This window comes from Rhinopithecus bieti, unplaced genomic scaffold (assembly GCF_001698545.2).
Source record: "Rhinopithecus bieti isolate Rb0 unplaced genomic scaffold, ASM169854v2 scaffold_17971, whole genome shotgun sequence".
NCBI lineage: Eukaryota > Metazoa > Chordata > Mammalia > Primates > Cercopithecidae > Rhinopithecus > Rhinopithecus bieti.
Genome location: NW_016809834.1, coordinates 211,540 through 229,486, shown reverse-complemented (window position 1 = coordinate 229,486; position 17,947 = coordinate 211,540). Strand labels below are relative to the sequence as shown.

At 38.4% G+C, this 17,947-nt stretch overlaps 1 protein-coding gene across 1 annotated transcript in view; it reads right to left on the bottom strand.

Moving 5' to 3' along the window:
* SLC66A1L (solute carrier family 66 member 1 like) overlaps window positions 1–7,045 on the bottom strand; it is a 46,483-nt gene extending 39,438 nt beyond the window's left edge. The window contains 1 exon segment of the mRNA XM_017890525.1: window positions 6,965–7,045. Within this exon segment, the coding sequence (XP_017746014.1) occupies window positions 6,965–7,045 (81 nt within the window).
* Window positions 7,046–17,947: the final 10,902 nt, after the last annotated feature.

Below are 17,947 nucleotides of genomic sequence, written 5' to 3'. Positions count from 1 at the left end.
GAATTGATGGGTGCTGACGAGTTGATGGGTACAGCACACCAACATGGCACAAATATACATATGTAACAAACCTGCACGTTATGCACATGTACCCTAGAACTTAAAGTATAATAAAATAAAAAAATAAAAAAATAAAAATAAAAAAAAAAGACTGATCACACCAACTCTTGGTGAGGATTTAGAACATATGACACTCATACCCAACTGATGGAGTGTCAAATGTTTCAAGTACTCAGAAAAAAGGCTGGCTTAAAAAAATAAATAAATAAAGCAGGCTGGGCATGGTGGCTCACGCCTGTAATCCCAGCACTTTGGGAGGCCAAGGTGGGTGGATCACTTGAAGCCAAAAGTTCGAGACCAGCCTGGCCAAGCCAACATGGCAAAACACTGTCTCTATTAAAATTACAAAAATTAACTGGGCTGGTGGCACATGCATGTAATCCCAGCTACTCAGGAGTCTGAAGCACAAGAATCTCTTGAACCCAGGAGGCAGAGGTTGCAGTGAACTGCGATCATGCTACTGCACTCCAGCCTAGCTGGGCAACAGAATGAGACTGTCTCAGAAAAAAAAAAAAAAAAAAAGGGTAAACATACATATACTTACCTTCAACCTGGCAATTGCACTTGTAGGAATTTACCCAAAAGAAATAAAAATATACCCATCACAGAGTTGTACACAGATGTTCATTAAAGTTTTATTCATAATTGCCAAAAATTGAAAACAACACAAACAGATAACTGAGTGAAAAAAATGTGTCTTAGTCATACAAGGGAATCTGTTTAGGATTAAAAAGGAATGAATTACTGATATAACAACAAAATGTACAAATCTCAAATACATACTGTGAAAGAAGTTAGCCTTCAAATAGTAAACACATACTTGATTTATAAACATTTTAGTGTAAGAAAAACTAATCTATGGTGTGAGAAAAAAAGATCAGTGTCTGCCTAGGAGTTTCAAGGTGGTAGTATGACTGAAAAGGAGCACAAAGAAACTTCAGGTGAATAGAAATGTTCTATATTGTGATTGAGGTGGTTGTTACATGAAATTGCATATATGTCAAAATTTATTGACATGCATTTAAATTGGGTGCATTTTAGTACATGAGAAGCATACCTAAATAGATTTTTTAAAATTGAGGTAAAATTCACATAATGTAAAGTTTGCCATTTTGAAGTGTACAACTTACTGGTTTCCTGTATATTAATGATGATGGGCAACTATATTCTTTATCTAGTTCCAAAATATTTTCACCATGCAAAAGAAATTCCATGCCCATTAAGTAGTAATTCCTCATTCCCCATCTTACCTACTGCCCCTGGCAACCACCAATCTGTTTTCTATCTCTGTGGATTTACTTATTCTGAATATTTCATATAAATAAAGTCATATATATGGGACATTTTGTGTCTGTCTTCTTTCACTTAGCATAATGCTGATAAGGTTCATCCACATTGTAGCATGTATCAACACTTCACTCTTTTATAGCAGAATAATATCCCATTGTATGCATACACAACAATTTGTTTATCCATCATCTGTTGATGAACATCTGGGTTGTTTCCACCTTTTGGCTATTGTGAATAGTATTGCTGTGGACATGTATGTACATAGATTTGTTTGAACACCTATTTTAAATTCTTTGGCATTTATATCCAGGAGTGGAATTGTTGGGTCATATGGTGAATCTACTTATTTTTATGAGGAACAACCAAAATGTTTTCCAAAGTGGCTAAACCATTTTTCATTCCCACCAGCCAAATAGCAGTGTTTCCAGTTGCCCCACATTTTTGTCCACACTTGCTACTTTCCATTTTTTTAAACTATAGTCTTCCTAGTGGATGTGAAATGCTATCTTATTGTAGTTTTGATTTGCATTTCCCTAATAACTAATGATGAAGGATTTTGAATATCTTTTCAAGTGCTTATTGAACATTTGTATATTCTTTTAGAGAAATATCTATTCAAGTCCTTTGGCCATTTAAAAAATGGGCTGTCTTTTTCTTTTTGAGTTGTAAGAGTTCTTTATGTAATATAGATACTAGACCCTTATAAGATATATGACTGGCAAATATTTTCTCCCATCCTATGAAGTGTCTTCATTTTCTTGATAATATTCATTGATGCACAAAGGATTTTAATTTTTTATGAAGGTCAATTTATTTCATTTTCTTTGGTTGCTCAAGTTTTGGTGTCCTATCTAAAATCCATTATTGAGCTCAAAGCCATAAAACTTACCCTAATGTTTTCTTCTAAGAGTATTAAGGTTTTGCATTTATATGCAGGCCATTGATCCATCTTGAGTTAATTTTATATATGGTGTAAAGTAGGGGTCCAATTTCATTTTGTGTATGCACGTGTACTTGTGCCAGAAACATTATTGAAGATACCATTCTTTTCCTATTGAATAGTCTTGGCACCCTTGTCAAAAATCAATTAGCCGTATATGTATTGGTTTATTTCCATTGTTTTTTTATGTCTACTTTATACCAGTACTACAGTGTGTTTTTTTTTTTTTTATCACTGTAGCTTTATAGTTAAGTTTTGAAGTCAGAAATTATGAGTCCTCCAACTTTATTCTTCTTTTTCAATATTGTTTAGCATTTTGGAACTCCTTGCAGTTCTATATGGCTTTGAGGATTAACTTTCTCATTTCTGTAAATTTAAAAAAAGGTTGTTAAAATATTCATAAGAATTTCATTGAATTTGTAGATCACTTTGGGTAGTATTGCATCTTAACAATATTAAGCATTTTAATTCATGAACATAGTCCTTTCATTTATTTAGTTCTTCTTTGATTTGTTTCAGCAATGTTTTGTAATTTTCAGTGTACAAGTCTTTTATTTCCATGGTTAAATTTATTCCTAGGTATTTTATTCTTTTGGAAGCTGTTGTAAATGGAATTATTTTCTTAATTTCCTTTTTAGATTGTGCATTGCTGTTGTGTAGAAACACACTGATTTTGGTGTTGATTTTGTACCCTGAGATTTTGGTAACTCATTTATTAGCTATAGTAGGTTTTCAAAAATTTTCTATATACATAGAATCACGTCATCTGTAAAAAAAGATAGTTTGGATGCCTTCCTTTCTTTCCAATGTGGATGCCTTTTACTTCTTTTTCTTGCCTAATTGACCTAGCTAGATCTTCCAGTACAATTTTGAACAGTAGTGGTGAAATTGGACATCCTTGTCTTATTTCTGGTTTTAGAGGGAAAGTTTTCAGTCTTTCACCATTGAGCATTTTTCATAAATTCCCTTTATTATATTAAGTAAGTGTCACAGTGTTTCTAGCTGTCTGAGTATCTTCATGATGAAAGTGTTTTGGATTATGTCAAATGCATTTTTTTACATCAATTGAGATGATCATGTGGCATTTTTCCTTTGTTCTATTAGCATGGTGTATTACATTGATTAATTTTCTATGTAAAATTACATTGAATTTTATGCTGACCCACCCTTGCATTCCTGCGATAAATCCCCCTTGGCCATGGTGTATACTTTTCAATATGCTGTTGAATTCAGATTGCTAGTATTTTGTTAATGACTTTTGTATCTGTATTCAGAGGGGGCATTGATGTCTAGTTTTCTTTTCTTGTGGTTATCTTTGTCTGGCTCTGCTATCAGGGTAATATGGGTTTCACGGGATGAGTTAGTTCCCTCCTCTTCTATGTTTTGGACAAAGTTTGAAAAGAACTGATGTCAATGCTCTTTAAGTGCTTGGTAGAATTCCCCAGTGTGGCCATTCAATTCTGGACTTTTCTTTGTTGAAAAGAAAACAACTTTGATTACTGATTCAATCTCTTTACTTGTTACAGATATGTTCAGAATTTTAATATTTTCTGAGTCAGTTTTGGTAGATTGTGTGTTTTTAGGAATTTGTCCATTTCATCCAGCCTATTTAATTTGGTGGCCTACAATTGTCCACACTATTTTCCTGTAATTATTTTTATTTCTATAAGGTAAGTAGCAATATTCCCACTTTAATTTCTGATTTTATTTATTTGTATCTTCTCTTCCTTTTTTAGTCTGTTTAGATAAAGGTTCGTCACTTTTGTTGAATTCTTCAAAGAATTATCTTTTGTTTTTTTTTTTTTTGACCCTGTTGTTTTCTATTCTCTAATAAAGACATTTTCTTAAAAAAAAAAAAATGGTACGAAGGGTACAGAGGACAGAAAAATTAATTTCCATTGACTTTTGGACTTTTGTTACAAGAATTGGGATATAATTTTGTTATTAAATATCTTTCGTCTTAAAAAAAAAAAAACCAGTCTTATTCCAAAACTCTCATTCAGACGCAAATATTCAGGCAGTTTCAGTCTTTCTAAACTCTTCTAAATTGTTTGCTAGTATAAAAGGAGAAAGCTCACACATCTCACACATCACACACAGCAATTATCAGTCCACTACAGCCAGTAAATGCTAGTCTATGAAGCTTGTTAGTAGGCTCTTGCAAATATTTCATATGTGCCATCCTGTTGTTAGACATTCAAGATGTAATTTAGGCATCAAAGAATATACTTATATTTAGATGTGAGTCCAGCTTTCTGACCAGGATTCATCTACAAATTACACAGCCACCATGGTAGGGTGGCAAAACAGATTTTGTTATGGTTGTTGATAGTTTAGGTCACCCTTAAAAGGAAGGTCACTCCTTCCACAGGAGTGCTATATGGGATACATTAGTATTTTCCCAGAAATTCTAAATAAAATCCAATCTTGGCAGATCGCAATCATTATGCTGATGATCAAAGTCATTCAAACACCAAAAAGGTAAACAGTACTTACCAAAAATTCTGTACTGACTCTCTCCCTTGCTTAGAAAACACACTTTCACAATTTCCTCAGACCATATGAGCAAACTTAACAGAAGTCACTGAATGAAAGACATTAATTAAGACAAAGTTAGAAGTATCGGATAAAGAATTTTCATCGCACACAAAAAATCATTTTATACTCTGTGCTATACTATTCAAATATCATATAGCATCCTACTTTCTATTCCTCTCACTGACTTCATGAGAGTCTTGAACTCATAACAGGGTGCAGGTATGAGACCTGGTGATGACTGATCACCATGTACAAATTGCCAAGCACACAGACATCAATGACAGACAATGTAGGTCGAGCATCATAAATATTTCTATTCCTGTGGTCAGTGTTGCCAGTTATTGGGCTACAGTCTAGCATGAGGATCTCATCCAGAGAGATTTCCACTTTTCTTTATTCTAGGGCACCTCAGTACATACCTCATCTCCATCACACAAGGTTCCAGGCTACAGTATCTGGTTCTTGCAAGGAAGAGGCATTTTGTGGGATGGGGAGAAGGCTAATGATCACTATTGACTGACACAGAAAAAAGAAAATTTTCCCACTTGCTTTTGCATTCTATTTACAAGGGAATTCTCTACCACAGCCTTGAAGATCAGATATAGATAACAATAGGTCTGAGAGGGTTATCCATTGGCTTGTTGCTCTAGGGTCTTATCTAAAGCCAGACAGTGGAGGGCTGCCTTGGGACCCACCTTGGGTAGGAGAGGGACTTAGAAACTAGGATCTAAGATAAGGTCCTTCCTGACAACCCAGAAACAGGCACTGGTGGGGCCAGAAATCACAGGCCACCTTGCCAAGGCAGTATACCCAGTTCACACCTTACTCCTCTTGAGCCTCTTCTGCTACTAGCTTCAATTTTGCATCCTTTCCTCCTAAGATCTATTTTGCAGACAAATACCAGAGGGCTGTGGCCAAATATAGCTTGGAACTGGGTAATTTTCTGAGCTTTGGTTGTAAATTTTAAAAATTTCTTGTCAATATCTAAAAACGAGGCAATTCCAAATATCAGTAGAAATTTTGGGCTTCTCTTTGAAACGGGAAAATCTGGCAACTGGAGTAATCTTTCCACAATTGCAATGGGCTGGGGCTGAGAAGGAGCTTCACCTTCCCTGAGTGGAAAAACCACAAATTGACCCTCCTCTGCTGTCACAGCAACAACACAGAATTGTGTGACCAAATGTGTGGTGTTTTTTTGTCCCCAGATAACAAACAAACAAGAAAGCAATTCTGTGCAGACATCAGCTAGGTGTCCTCTAATTCAGTTCAATTCTGACACTGTCTACCTGGAAATAGTGTCAGATTCTACAGGTTGAAGGCTTAGTACCCAAGACTGTCCCCTCCCTTCAGATGCCAATTGCAAGCTACAGGTTGCTTTACATGTTCTTCTGACTGGGGTCCTCATGCCTTCCTCCTCAGAGTCCATTAATTTGCTAAAGTGGCTCACAGAACTCAGGGGAACATTTAACTTATGTTGACCAGTTTATTATAAAGGATATTGCAAAGGATACCCATGTACACCACATAGAAGATATGCATAGGACAAGGTATGGAGGAAGGAGCACAGAGCCTCTATGCCTTCTTGGGTGCATCACCCTCCAGGAACCTCCATGTGTTCAATTACCTGGAAGTCCTCCAAACCCTGTTCTCTTGATCCTTTTATAGAGACTTCACTGGACAGCCATAATTGGCAACTGTGTAGAAATGTGACTGGACAAAAAGTGCATAATCTAATACTAATAGACTGAATGGACAAGCTCAGCAAGGCCTTTTCTGTTCAGATTCTTCATGGCCTCTCTGTGTAGCATTCCTTCCTTCAGGTATGGAGCAGGACTCCTTCTGAAATGAGGGTTTTATGACCCACAATCAGACAAGATAAGTCAAATAATTTCTTTATGATCAGCTCCTAGACAGAAAGGTAAGGGATAGAGTATATTTTTAGTTTGAAAAGCCTGCCTAGGGGGAGAAAAAGCAGCAGGTGAAAGGCAAGCAGGGGAAGGTCAGAGAGAGAGAGATTCTGTTTTCTGATGCCAACTTCTGAGGCCTAAAGCACCCCAACATTATAACAAGGGCTATGGGAGTTAGGAGGCAGAAACCATGAATAAAGCTAATGTATATAATCACAATACCATTCCTTCTAAGACAGGTCAAGTGCTCTCTGGACCTATCAGTGCTTGAGTTTGCAGCATTGACTCCATAGTTTCCCACGACTTTCATAGCTTCTACAGCATGAATGTAGAAGACTCTGTAAGGAAGACAGTATTTTCAAAATGGGAAGCAGGGATCTCTGTGTCTTTGCAAACTGGCCCAGTATGAATCTCTGGTCTCCTATTCATCTTATCTACTCAAAATCTTTTTAAATCTTACCTTGCCTACTTGCTGAAGGAGTATATATAGATTTACTTTTTGCTCCTCACATCATTAAAGCTATTTGTTAAATTGCTACAGACAACTTTTCTGTCTTGTTAATTTCTCTCCTTTCCTGAAAATCCATCATACTGCCATATCTGAGATATCTGTGGTTGGCGTTCCCCATCTTAGTAATACAACAGTTTTTTTCTCAGTGTCAGAACAAGGGGAAAAGCAGGCCCCAAGTCTTCCAAGTCAGATAATACTCTTGTTCCCATACTCCACTCTGCCCCTTCCCTGTGATCTGCCATAAAACATCAACATGGCTCAGCAGAATTAATGGGGGGCATGGTGCTACTCTTAATAAGGCACCAAATAATACTTAACTGCCATAAGAAAATTATTTATTTAAAGAGGTGAATGATAAAGCAACAAGGTTTAGAAGGCAAAGCATTCATCTGGGGATAGGACATAGATCTGGTTAAAACTTTATCTCTGGTATTTTTTTATCAAAATGATTTTATTAAGTGAACTCCTGAGCATCAATTGACATATTTATGAGTGAAGAGTAAACACAAGAACATATGTAAAGCAACCAACACTGTGCTTGGAAAACAGTATGGACTCAATAAGATTGGTTCCTTGGATTCCAAGCTGGTGGCATAGAAGCAAGCTGGCTTCATTTCCTACTACAGGAAACCAAAAACTATATATACAGCACTGAGATTATAACTAATAATATCCCAGAACTCAACTGTGCATACCAGTCAGTTCAGGCCACACAGAAATGAAAAAAGCTCCATGCAGATGGTAAGACAATCAGATTTTCATGTCTGCAACACCTCTCCCTGAAATCTGCCCAGCATCAAACACATAAAAACTTCCCCTGACTCATGGTTTCTACACTAGAAAAAGTGAAACTGAGGTTGACAACAAGCTTCTCTATCATCTTAAGTTCTCTGGTAGGAGGCCTGTCCCTGCCTCAACCCACAGGAAACATCACGAGTGCCTGAAGGAAGAAATATCCTTAAGGCAGCCAGAAACAATGGGAGAAGGTGGAACACCCACTCCCATCCCTGAAAACTGCTCTGTAACTCAGCCAAAAGAGACACTAAATCAGAATGGCTGCTGAGCAGCACCATGTTAGAGCAGGTATGTTCCAAAGTTCCTCTGAGCATGAAACTCAGTCAGCCTTCCCACACTGTTGGGATATCCCTCTTGAGACCTGCCCCACTCAGGACACACAGAGGTCCAATCATTTGTTAGAGCTGAGCAAACCTGGGCTTTCAATATCATCTAGTGTCAAAAAGGAGGCAGTGACCTAGCAGAGAAAAAATTAAGAAATTTAATAGGTAAATTACAAAGAATCGCCAAGCACCAATATCTAATAAAAACAAAACAAGCTAGAGAGAGAAGACTGGAATAAATAATCTTTCAATGTGAACATATAGATGTACATCCACAAGAAAATCAATAATCAGGAAACCATAACCTCCTCAAATGGACAGAGCAATAAACCAATGACTAACTCTAAGAAGAAGATGATATGTGAGCTCTCCGGTCAAGATTTCGAAACAGTAGTTTTAATGACATTCAGTGATCTCTAAAAAAAAACAGACAGAAGAGAAATTTAGAAAATCCTCACAGACGTTTAACAAAGAGATTGAAATAATAATTGAAAAAATCAGAATCTTGGAACTGAGAAATACATTTGCAAAATTGAAAAAATTCAGTAGAGGCTCTCAACAGCAAAATGGATAAAACAGAGGGAACACTCAGTGAATCAGTGATCTCAAAAGTGATCCCAAAGGTAAGCTATTTGAAAATGCACAGTCAGAGGAGAAAAGAAAAGAATGGAAAAGAATGAAGATTACCTACAAGATATAGAAAGTTACTTCAAAAGGCCAAATTTAAGGATTATTGGTGTTCAAGAGGGCATTGAGCAAGAGCAAGGGGCTGAAAGCTTATTTAAAGAAATAATAAAAGAAAACTTTCCAAAACTCGAGAAAGATACAAATATTAAGATATAGGAAGGTCAGAGAACACCAGATTTGACCCAAGTAAGACTACTCCAAGGCATATAATAATCAAACTCTCAAAAGTCATGACAAAGGGAGAATCCTAAAAGCAGCAAGAGAAAATAACAAATAACATATAAAGGAATTCCAATTAGTGTGGCAATAGACTTTTCAACAGAAACCAGGCAGGATGGGAAAGAGTAGGACAATATTTTCAAAATGCTGAAAGAAAATAACTGTCATCCAAGAATATTACATCCAGCAAAGCTATCCTTCAAATATGAAGCAGAGATAAAGTTTTTCCCAGGTAAGTAAAAGCCAAAAGAATTCACCACCATCAGACTGTCTTACAGAAATGCTAAAGGGAGATTTTTAATCTGAAATAAAAAATAATAATATACAAAAAAAAAAAACAACAAACAACTTAAGGTATAAAATTCATTGGCAAAATTAAGTACAAAGACAACCCCCCAAAAAACCCAATACTGTAATTTCAATGTACAATCTGCTCATACTTCTGGTATAAAGCCCAAAAGAGAAATCTATCAAAAATGAGGATAGGTAAAGCAACCTATTAAGAGATGGGCAACATTAAAACATATCAACAAAGACAACAAAGTGTCAAAATGAGGAGGAGGGATGGAGTTAAAGTATAGGTTTTTTTTTTTAAGTTTTTTCTTTCTTTGTTTCTATTCTTCCCTTGTGATCTAAGTTGTCATTTTTTAAAATAACTTGCATTATCTAAAAGATGTTTTTTGTGTGCTTCGTAGTAACTACAATGCAAAAATCTATCATAGATACACTAAGATAAAAAAGGAACAAATTAAAATCTACTACCAGAGAAATAACCACAAAGGGAAGACAGTAAGAAAGGAAAAGAGGAGTTACAAAACAACGAGAAAACAAGAAACAAAATGGCAGTAGTAAGTCCTTCTCAATAATAACATGGATATAAATGAATTCAACCCTCCAATTAAAAGACATAGAGTAGCTGAACTGATAAAGAAAGAAGACCAACTACGTGCTGCCAAAAGAAATCCACCTCACCTATAAAGATACACATATACTGAAAGTGAAGGGATGGAAAAAGATAAGCCAAAAAAGATCAAGAATAGCGATATTTATAACAGATAAAATAGACTACAGTCAAAAACTGTAAAAGAGACAAAGAAGGTCAATATATAATGATAAAGGGGTCAATCCAGCAAGAGGATATAACAACTATAAATATCTATGCACCCAACATCGGAGCACCCAAGTATATAAAGCAAACAGATCTAAAGGGAGAGGTAGATTGCCACATAGTAGGCAATTAGTATTGTAGGGGATTTCAACACTGCACTCAGTAGTGGACAGATCAACCAAACAGAGAGCCAACAAAGAAACCTCAGAGTTAAACTACACTCAAGACCTAATAGACCTATTTGAGATTCACAGACCACTTCACTCATCAATTGCAGAACACATTCTTTCAATCAGCACAGGGAATATTCCCCAGAATATAATGTATCATAGGTCATAAAATGAGTCTCAAAAAATTCAAATAAGAAGAAATCATATCAAATATCTTTTCTTGCCACAATGGAATAAAACTAGAAGTCAGTAACAAGAGGAATCTCAGAAACTACACAAACACATACAAATAAAACAGCATGCTTCTGAACAACCAATGGGTCAAGGAAGAAATTAAAAAGGAAGTTTAAAAATTTCTTGAAACAAATTAGAATGTAAATACAACACACCAAAATCTATGGAATATAGAAAAAACAATACTCAGAAGGAAGTTTACATTAATAAACATCTACATTAAAAAAGTAAAATATTTCAAATAATCAACTTTATGATGAACCTCAAAGAACTAGAAAAACAAGAACAAATCAAACCCAAAATTAGTAGTAGGAAAGAAATAACATAAATCAGAACAGACATAAATGAAGTTGATATTTTAAAAAACACAAACAATGAAATGAAAGTTAGTTTTTTTAAAAGATAAGCAAAATTGATAAACCTTTAGCTAAACTAACTAAAAACACATAGGGAAGACCCAAATAAATGCATTCAGACATTAAAAAAGATACCTAACAACTGAAACCACAAGGATAATTAGCAACTATAATGAACAACTGTCCACCCACAAATTGGAAAACACGGAAGAAATTGATAACTTTTTGGATATATATAATCTAACAAGATTGAACCATGAAGAAATAGAAATCCTTAACAAATCAATAATGGATAATGAGATCAAAACTATAACAAAAAGTCTCCTATTAAAAGAAGCCCAGGATGTAATAATTTCACTGCTGAATTCTACCAAACATTGAAGAACGAATACCAAATTCTCCTAAAATGCTTCAAAAAAACTGGAGAGGGGAGAGTACTTCAAACTCATTCTATGAGTCGAGTATTACCCTAATACCAAAACGAGACAAGGATACAACAAAAAAAGGAAAGAAAACTATAGGCCAATATCACTAATGAACACAGATGCCAAGAAAAAAAAAAAAAAGCTCAACAAAATACCAGCAAACTGAATTCAACAACACATTAAAAAGAACACTCATCATGATCAAGTGAGATTCATCCCGGGGTGAAAGGATGGCTCAACATACACAAGTCAACAAATGTAATACATCATATTCACAGAAAGAACCAAGAACAAAAACTGTATGATTATTTCAATAGATGCCAAAAAATCATTCAATAAAATTCAACCTATTATGATAAAAAGCCTCAACAAACTGGGTATGGAAGAAACATACCTCAAAATAATAAAGACCATATATGACAAACACACAGTCAACATCATACTGAATGGGGAAAAAGTGAAAACCTTTTGTCTGAGATCTGGAACGGACAAGGATGCCCACTTTCACCACTTTTAATCAATATAGTACTGGAAGTCCTACGTAGAGCAATTCAGCAAGAGAAATAAGTGGCACCCAAATTGGAAAGAAAGAAGTCAAATTAGCCTTGTTTGCACATGACATGATCTTACACCTCAAAAATCCTAAAGACTACACCACAAAACTGTTAGAACTGACAAATGATTTAGGTAAAGTTGCAAATCCAAAATAAACATATGAAAATCAGTAGCATTTATATATGCCAATGCCAAACAATCTGAAAATAATGTTTTTTAAAAATCTCATTTGCAGTAGCTACAAAGAATATAAAATACCTAGGAATCAATTTAACCAAAGATGTGAAAGATCTATACAAAAAACACATAAAACACTGATAAAGTGAAGAGGACACACACACACAAAGAAAAGGGATTGCATGCTAATGGATTGGAAGAACTAATGTTGTTAAAATGCAAATACTACCCAAAGCAATTTACAGATTCTATGCAATCTTTATCAAAACACCAATAACATTCTTCCCAGAAATACAAAAAAAAAAAAAAAAAAAAAACTTAAAATGTATATGGACCCATAAAAGACCCCAAATAGCCAAAGCAATCCTGAGCAAGAGAACAAAGCTGGTGGCAACACGCTACCTGACTTCAAAATATACTAAAAAGCTACAGTAACCAAATCAGCAAGGTACTGGCATAAAAACAGACACACAAACCAATGAAACAGAATATAGAACCCAGATATAACTCCACACACTTACACCCAACTCATTTTTGACAAAGTTGCCAACAACACACGATGGGGGAAGTTCAGTCTGTTCAATAAATGGTGCTGGGAAAACTGGATAAACACACACAGAAGAATGTAAACTAGTGCATTTCCACTACGGAAAACAGTATGGAGGTTCCTCAAAAAACTAAAAATAGAACAACTACATGATCCAGCAATTCCACTACTGGGTATATAACCAAAAGAAAAGAAATCAATATATTGAAGAGATATCTGTAGTCCAATGTTTACTGCAGTAGTATTCACATTAGCTAAAATATGAAATGAATCTAAGTGCCCATCAATAGATAAATGAATAAAGAAAATGCAGGCTTGGTGTGGTGGCATGCACCTGTAATCCCAGCACTTCAGAAGGCCCAGGTGGGAGAATTGCTTGAGCCCAGGAGTTTGAGACCAGCCTGGGCAACATAGTGAGACCTCATTTCTACAATTTTTAATTTAATTAGCCGGATATGGTGGGCATGCACCTGTAGTCCCAGCTACTGAGGAGGCCGAGGTGGGAGGACCACTTAAGCCCAGGAGGTTGAGGCTGCAGTGAGCCATGATTGCACCACTATACTCCAGCCTGTGTGACAGAGTAAGGCCCTATCTCAACAACAACAACAAAGTATGGTAACTATAGATAATGGAATAATATTCTTCCATAAAGAAGAATGAAGTCCTGTCATTTGCAGCAACATTAATGGAACTAGAGGTCATTATGTAAAGAGAAATAAGCCAGGCACAGAAAGACAAATATTGCATGTACTCATTTATATATGGGAGCTAAAACAAGAAGATCTCATGAAGACATAGAGCAGATTGGTGGTTACCAGAGGCAAGGAAGGGTGGGGGAGAGGGAGAAGAAGGTTGATGAATGGGTATAAATAAATGGTTAGATAGAAGAAATAAGATATGATGTTCAATAGATCAGTAGGGTGACTTTAGTTAACATTAGTCTATTGTACATTTCAAAATAGCTAGAAAAGAGCAATTCAAATGTTAACACAAAGCAAGATAAATACTTAAGGTGACAGATATCCCAATTATCCTAATTTGATTATACGAATGTATCAAATCATAACATGTACCCCCAAAAATGTACACCTATTATGTAATAGTAAAAAATTAAAACATTTAAAAAACAACAAAAAAGACTTGTTGCTTCCCTAGTTCTATAATCCACAGACAGCTGGGGCCAAGTCCCAGAAATCCTAGCCTTCTCAGTGATATGCAGAGAACATCTGAGGAGTCAGTACAGGAAATGCTAGGAATTACATTAACTTCAATACGAACGCACATCAACAGCAAGGAAAGAAAACCATCAGCCTGGGGAACTCAAGAATGAAATTCAATTTAAAAGATAGAGCCACTGCCAAATGAAACATTGGTCTTTATGCCTTGAAATCCTCTCTATGAATCCTGTATCTCCTGCCTAGAGCTTCTCTCAAGGTGCTGCTTGGTTAAGCCCATCTCTTAACTCCCATCACCTGTGCTGTTGCTATATTGTAAAGTTGTGTTCTTTGCTACTGATATCGGTCTACAGACCAGCAGCATTAGCACCACCTGGGAGCTTATTAGCAATGCCCCGGTCCAGACATAGAGAGAATCAGAATCTGCATTTTAACAAGATTCCAGGTGACTCCTATGTACACTAAAGTGTGAGAAGCTCTGCTGTAGTTCACATACTGTGTCATTTGGGCGCTTTCTTGTTTATGTCAGTTGGGCTGTTTATTGAGCATGTTTCATGTGCCAATAATTGTAGATACTTTATAATCTCTAATATTCACAAAAGTAGAAATTATTATGAATAACTTATATATGCTTAAACTGTGACTCAGAGAGTTTGGGTCTTTCCCAAGCAGTCAAGAAGGGATCATAGTCTCTCAAGCAGTCATTCATATCTAAACTCTAGAGCTGAAGCTCTCAATAGGGTTTAGGAAGAAGAGTCTTCAAAATTTTGGTAATCTCTCTGAGAAACTCCATGAAATATATGATATGTAATTTTGTCACGAGGGAGGAGTATAAAAATCACAAGCTAAGGCCGGGTGCAGTGGTTCACGCCTGTAATCCCAGTACTTTGGGATGCTGAGGCGGGCGAATCACTTGAGGTCAGGAGTTCGAGACCAGCCTGGCCAACATGGTGAAACCCCATCTCTACTAAAAATACAAAAATTAGCCGGGTGTGGTGGCATGTGCCTGTAATCCTAGCTACTCAGGAGGCTGAGGCAGGAGAATTGCTTGAACGTGGAAGGCGGAGTTTGCAGTGAGCTGAGATCACACCACTGCACTCCAGCCTGGACAACAGAGCAAGACTCCTTCTCAAAAAAAAAAAAAAAAATCTCAAGCTGGAACATGAAAAAATCTGTGAGTTATACCTCACAGCTCCTTCTGAATCTTGCCAATAATAGTCATCTGCTCCTTGGTCACTCATTTTGCCCTCTGTTCATACTCACAGGCCAGTAAGTTGTAAGAAGCATCAAAGCATTAGGAAATGTGTGTGAGGAAAACTTAAAAATAAGACAGCTTTGTTAACTTAATTTTTACGCCTGTAATTTGGAAGACAACCATGCCTGTCCCATTTTGGCAGTCAGATAACGCTAGGTGTAGCTCTTAGTATTTTGAAGGAGGGGCGTTTGAGAGCTATTGGCCTGGAAACTCTACTTGAGCACTTTACGATGCAGAAAATCAGCCATGCAGCACTTTTGGTGCTGGAAACCTTCCCACCTAAACCGACCAACACAAAATCACATACTTTCTGTACATCTCCATCCCCTGAAAGTACCCACCACTGCCATCGTATGCCATTAATGGCAACAAGGTGAGATGTCTCCTCTCTCAGCACCTATAGATGTTAAGTACCTACAAGCCAGCAATGAAATCTAAACCATGACACCTCTTCCTTGTCCATCTCCCACCTTTTTTCTTATTTCCATGCATTAAGTAAACCCCTATTCAATGAGGACTTATTTAATAAGATGACAATGTAATTTAATAATACGATTAGGCCAGGTGCAGTGGCTCACGCCTGTAATGCCAGCACTTTGGGAGGCCAAAGTGGGTGGATCAGCTGAGGCCAGGAGTTCGAGACCAGCCTGGCCAACATGGTGGAACTGTCTCTACTAAAATTAAAAAATTAGCCGGATGTGGTGGTGTACGCCTATAATCCCAGCTACTTGGGAGGCTGAGGCAGGCGAATGGCTGGTCGCGGAAGGTGGAGGTTGCAGTGAGCCGAGATTGTGCCACTGAACTCCAGCCTGGGTGACAGAGTGAGACTCTGTCTCAAAATAATAATAATAATAATAATAATAATAATAATAATAAGATTAGCATTTATTGAGTGCCTGCAACGTGCACTGTGTACGATATTTTCAGATTTGTCTTCAGTTCTCACAGAGATAGGGGAAAAGCCAGGCTTGGATGGGGTTAAGTGACTTGCCCAAGACCATAGGGCCACAGAGGGGAGGGACTAGCAGTGGTATGCTCATATGAGGGCACACAACATTGCACGGGCTCTTTGGGCAAAATAGCCTTTCTTTCCACCTCACCAAGCGCTACACAAAGGAGAAAGAGCTCCAGGAGTCCTACTGGCCTCAAGATAGTCTCATGTTTCTACAGCAGGGTTCTCAAAGTTTGGTCCACTTGGGCCGGCATTCTGACCCCGAGAAGCTGAATTTTCCACCACCCCATCTCTGCCCAGATCCCGCGCCGGTACTTTCAGACGCTCATGAGTGAGATTCAGAGTGGACTGGGGGTCATTCTGCACAAAGGTGGTCTTAGGTTCCCCATCAGAAAGAATATCGAGATTACCCATGCAAAATCCAGCGAGGCCCAGGGGCAGTTTACCAGCCTCAAGGAAATGTACCGCCGTGTTCGGGCCCAACCTCAGGCAATGAGAGGAAACTGAAGGAGAAACCCACAGCACGCACTCAGGAGGCTGCCCTGCGTTGGCTAGCGGCAGGCACCTCCGAGAGATCAGGGAAGAGAACTTGTTCAGCCTGAGCACGCGGGGCGGGGACGGGGACCCTCAGCCTTCCCCTCCGCGACTGCCAGGGAAGGCACGCCCCACCCAGTCAGCTGCCAGGTTTGCGAGCACCACCTCCCAGGAAGCAGCCACTCCTGTGACATCCCCTTTCCAGGTTACGTTTAGATTGTCATCTCCCGGACGTCCCGGCTCCACTTCCAGACCCCTGGGACACGCCTGCCCCCGCCCCCCCAACCTCGTTTTTTTCCCCAGCCGACTGGGGACGGGGGTGGAGAGACTTTGGCCAACAGCTGCCTCCGCCTGGAGCAGGATTTAAGGTCCTGTCCAGCCTTGTCCCTTCTTTGCAAAACCCCCAATTCACGCAGAAAACCCAATAAGCGCTCCACAGCCCCACATGCTGCACCCATCTGCGGGCCGCGCCCAAGGCCACAGCCCTCAAGTTCGTCGCTGGGCCACGCAGCCGCCGGCTTCCTCGCCCTTACCGCGCGGCCCACGGATGCGGGGAAGAGGGCAAGCCAGGGCAGGGAATGGTGCTACAACGGGACCGAACAGTGACCCCGGCAGGCGGCTGGACGATAACTTGGCCTAGGACCGGTTCCCCGCCACTGCAAGCTGCGTTCCATCTGTGATCACACCCTGCAGCAGTCAAAGCACTCCCACTCACACACGGGCTGCACAGGCACAGTTGCAGTACACCGAACTCACACACACTACACGCAATAGTTGTATGCACAAGCTCACACAATCACATGCGCGCGTGCACGCACGCACACACGCATATACACACATGCACACACTTTGTACTGCACACAATAGAAAACTAGGCTTTCTGTTGTAGGCTGAATAATGCCCTCGCCCTCTATCCCCCATCCCAAGATAATCAGGTACTATGACTGGAACCTGTGAAAAGTTACCTTATATTCTAGGGAAGGAAAAAAGAAAAAGACTGCAGATGTGATTAAAGATTTGGGGATGGGAGACTCCTGCGTTAGCAGTAGGACCCAATGCAGTCACAAGCATCCTTAGAAAGAAAGGCAGAGGGCCCTTCCATGCTTCGGCATATAAGAGGAGAAGGCAATGTGAGCAAGAAGCAGAGACTGAAGTGATGTGGCCACAAGCCAAGGGATGCCAGCAGCCA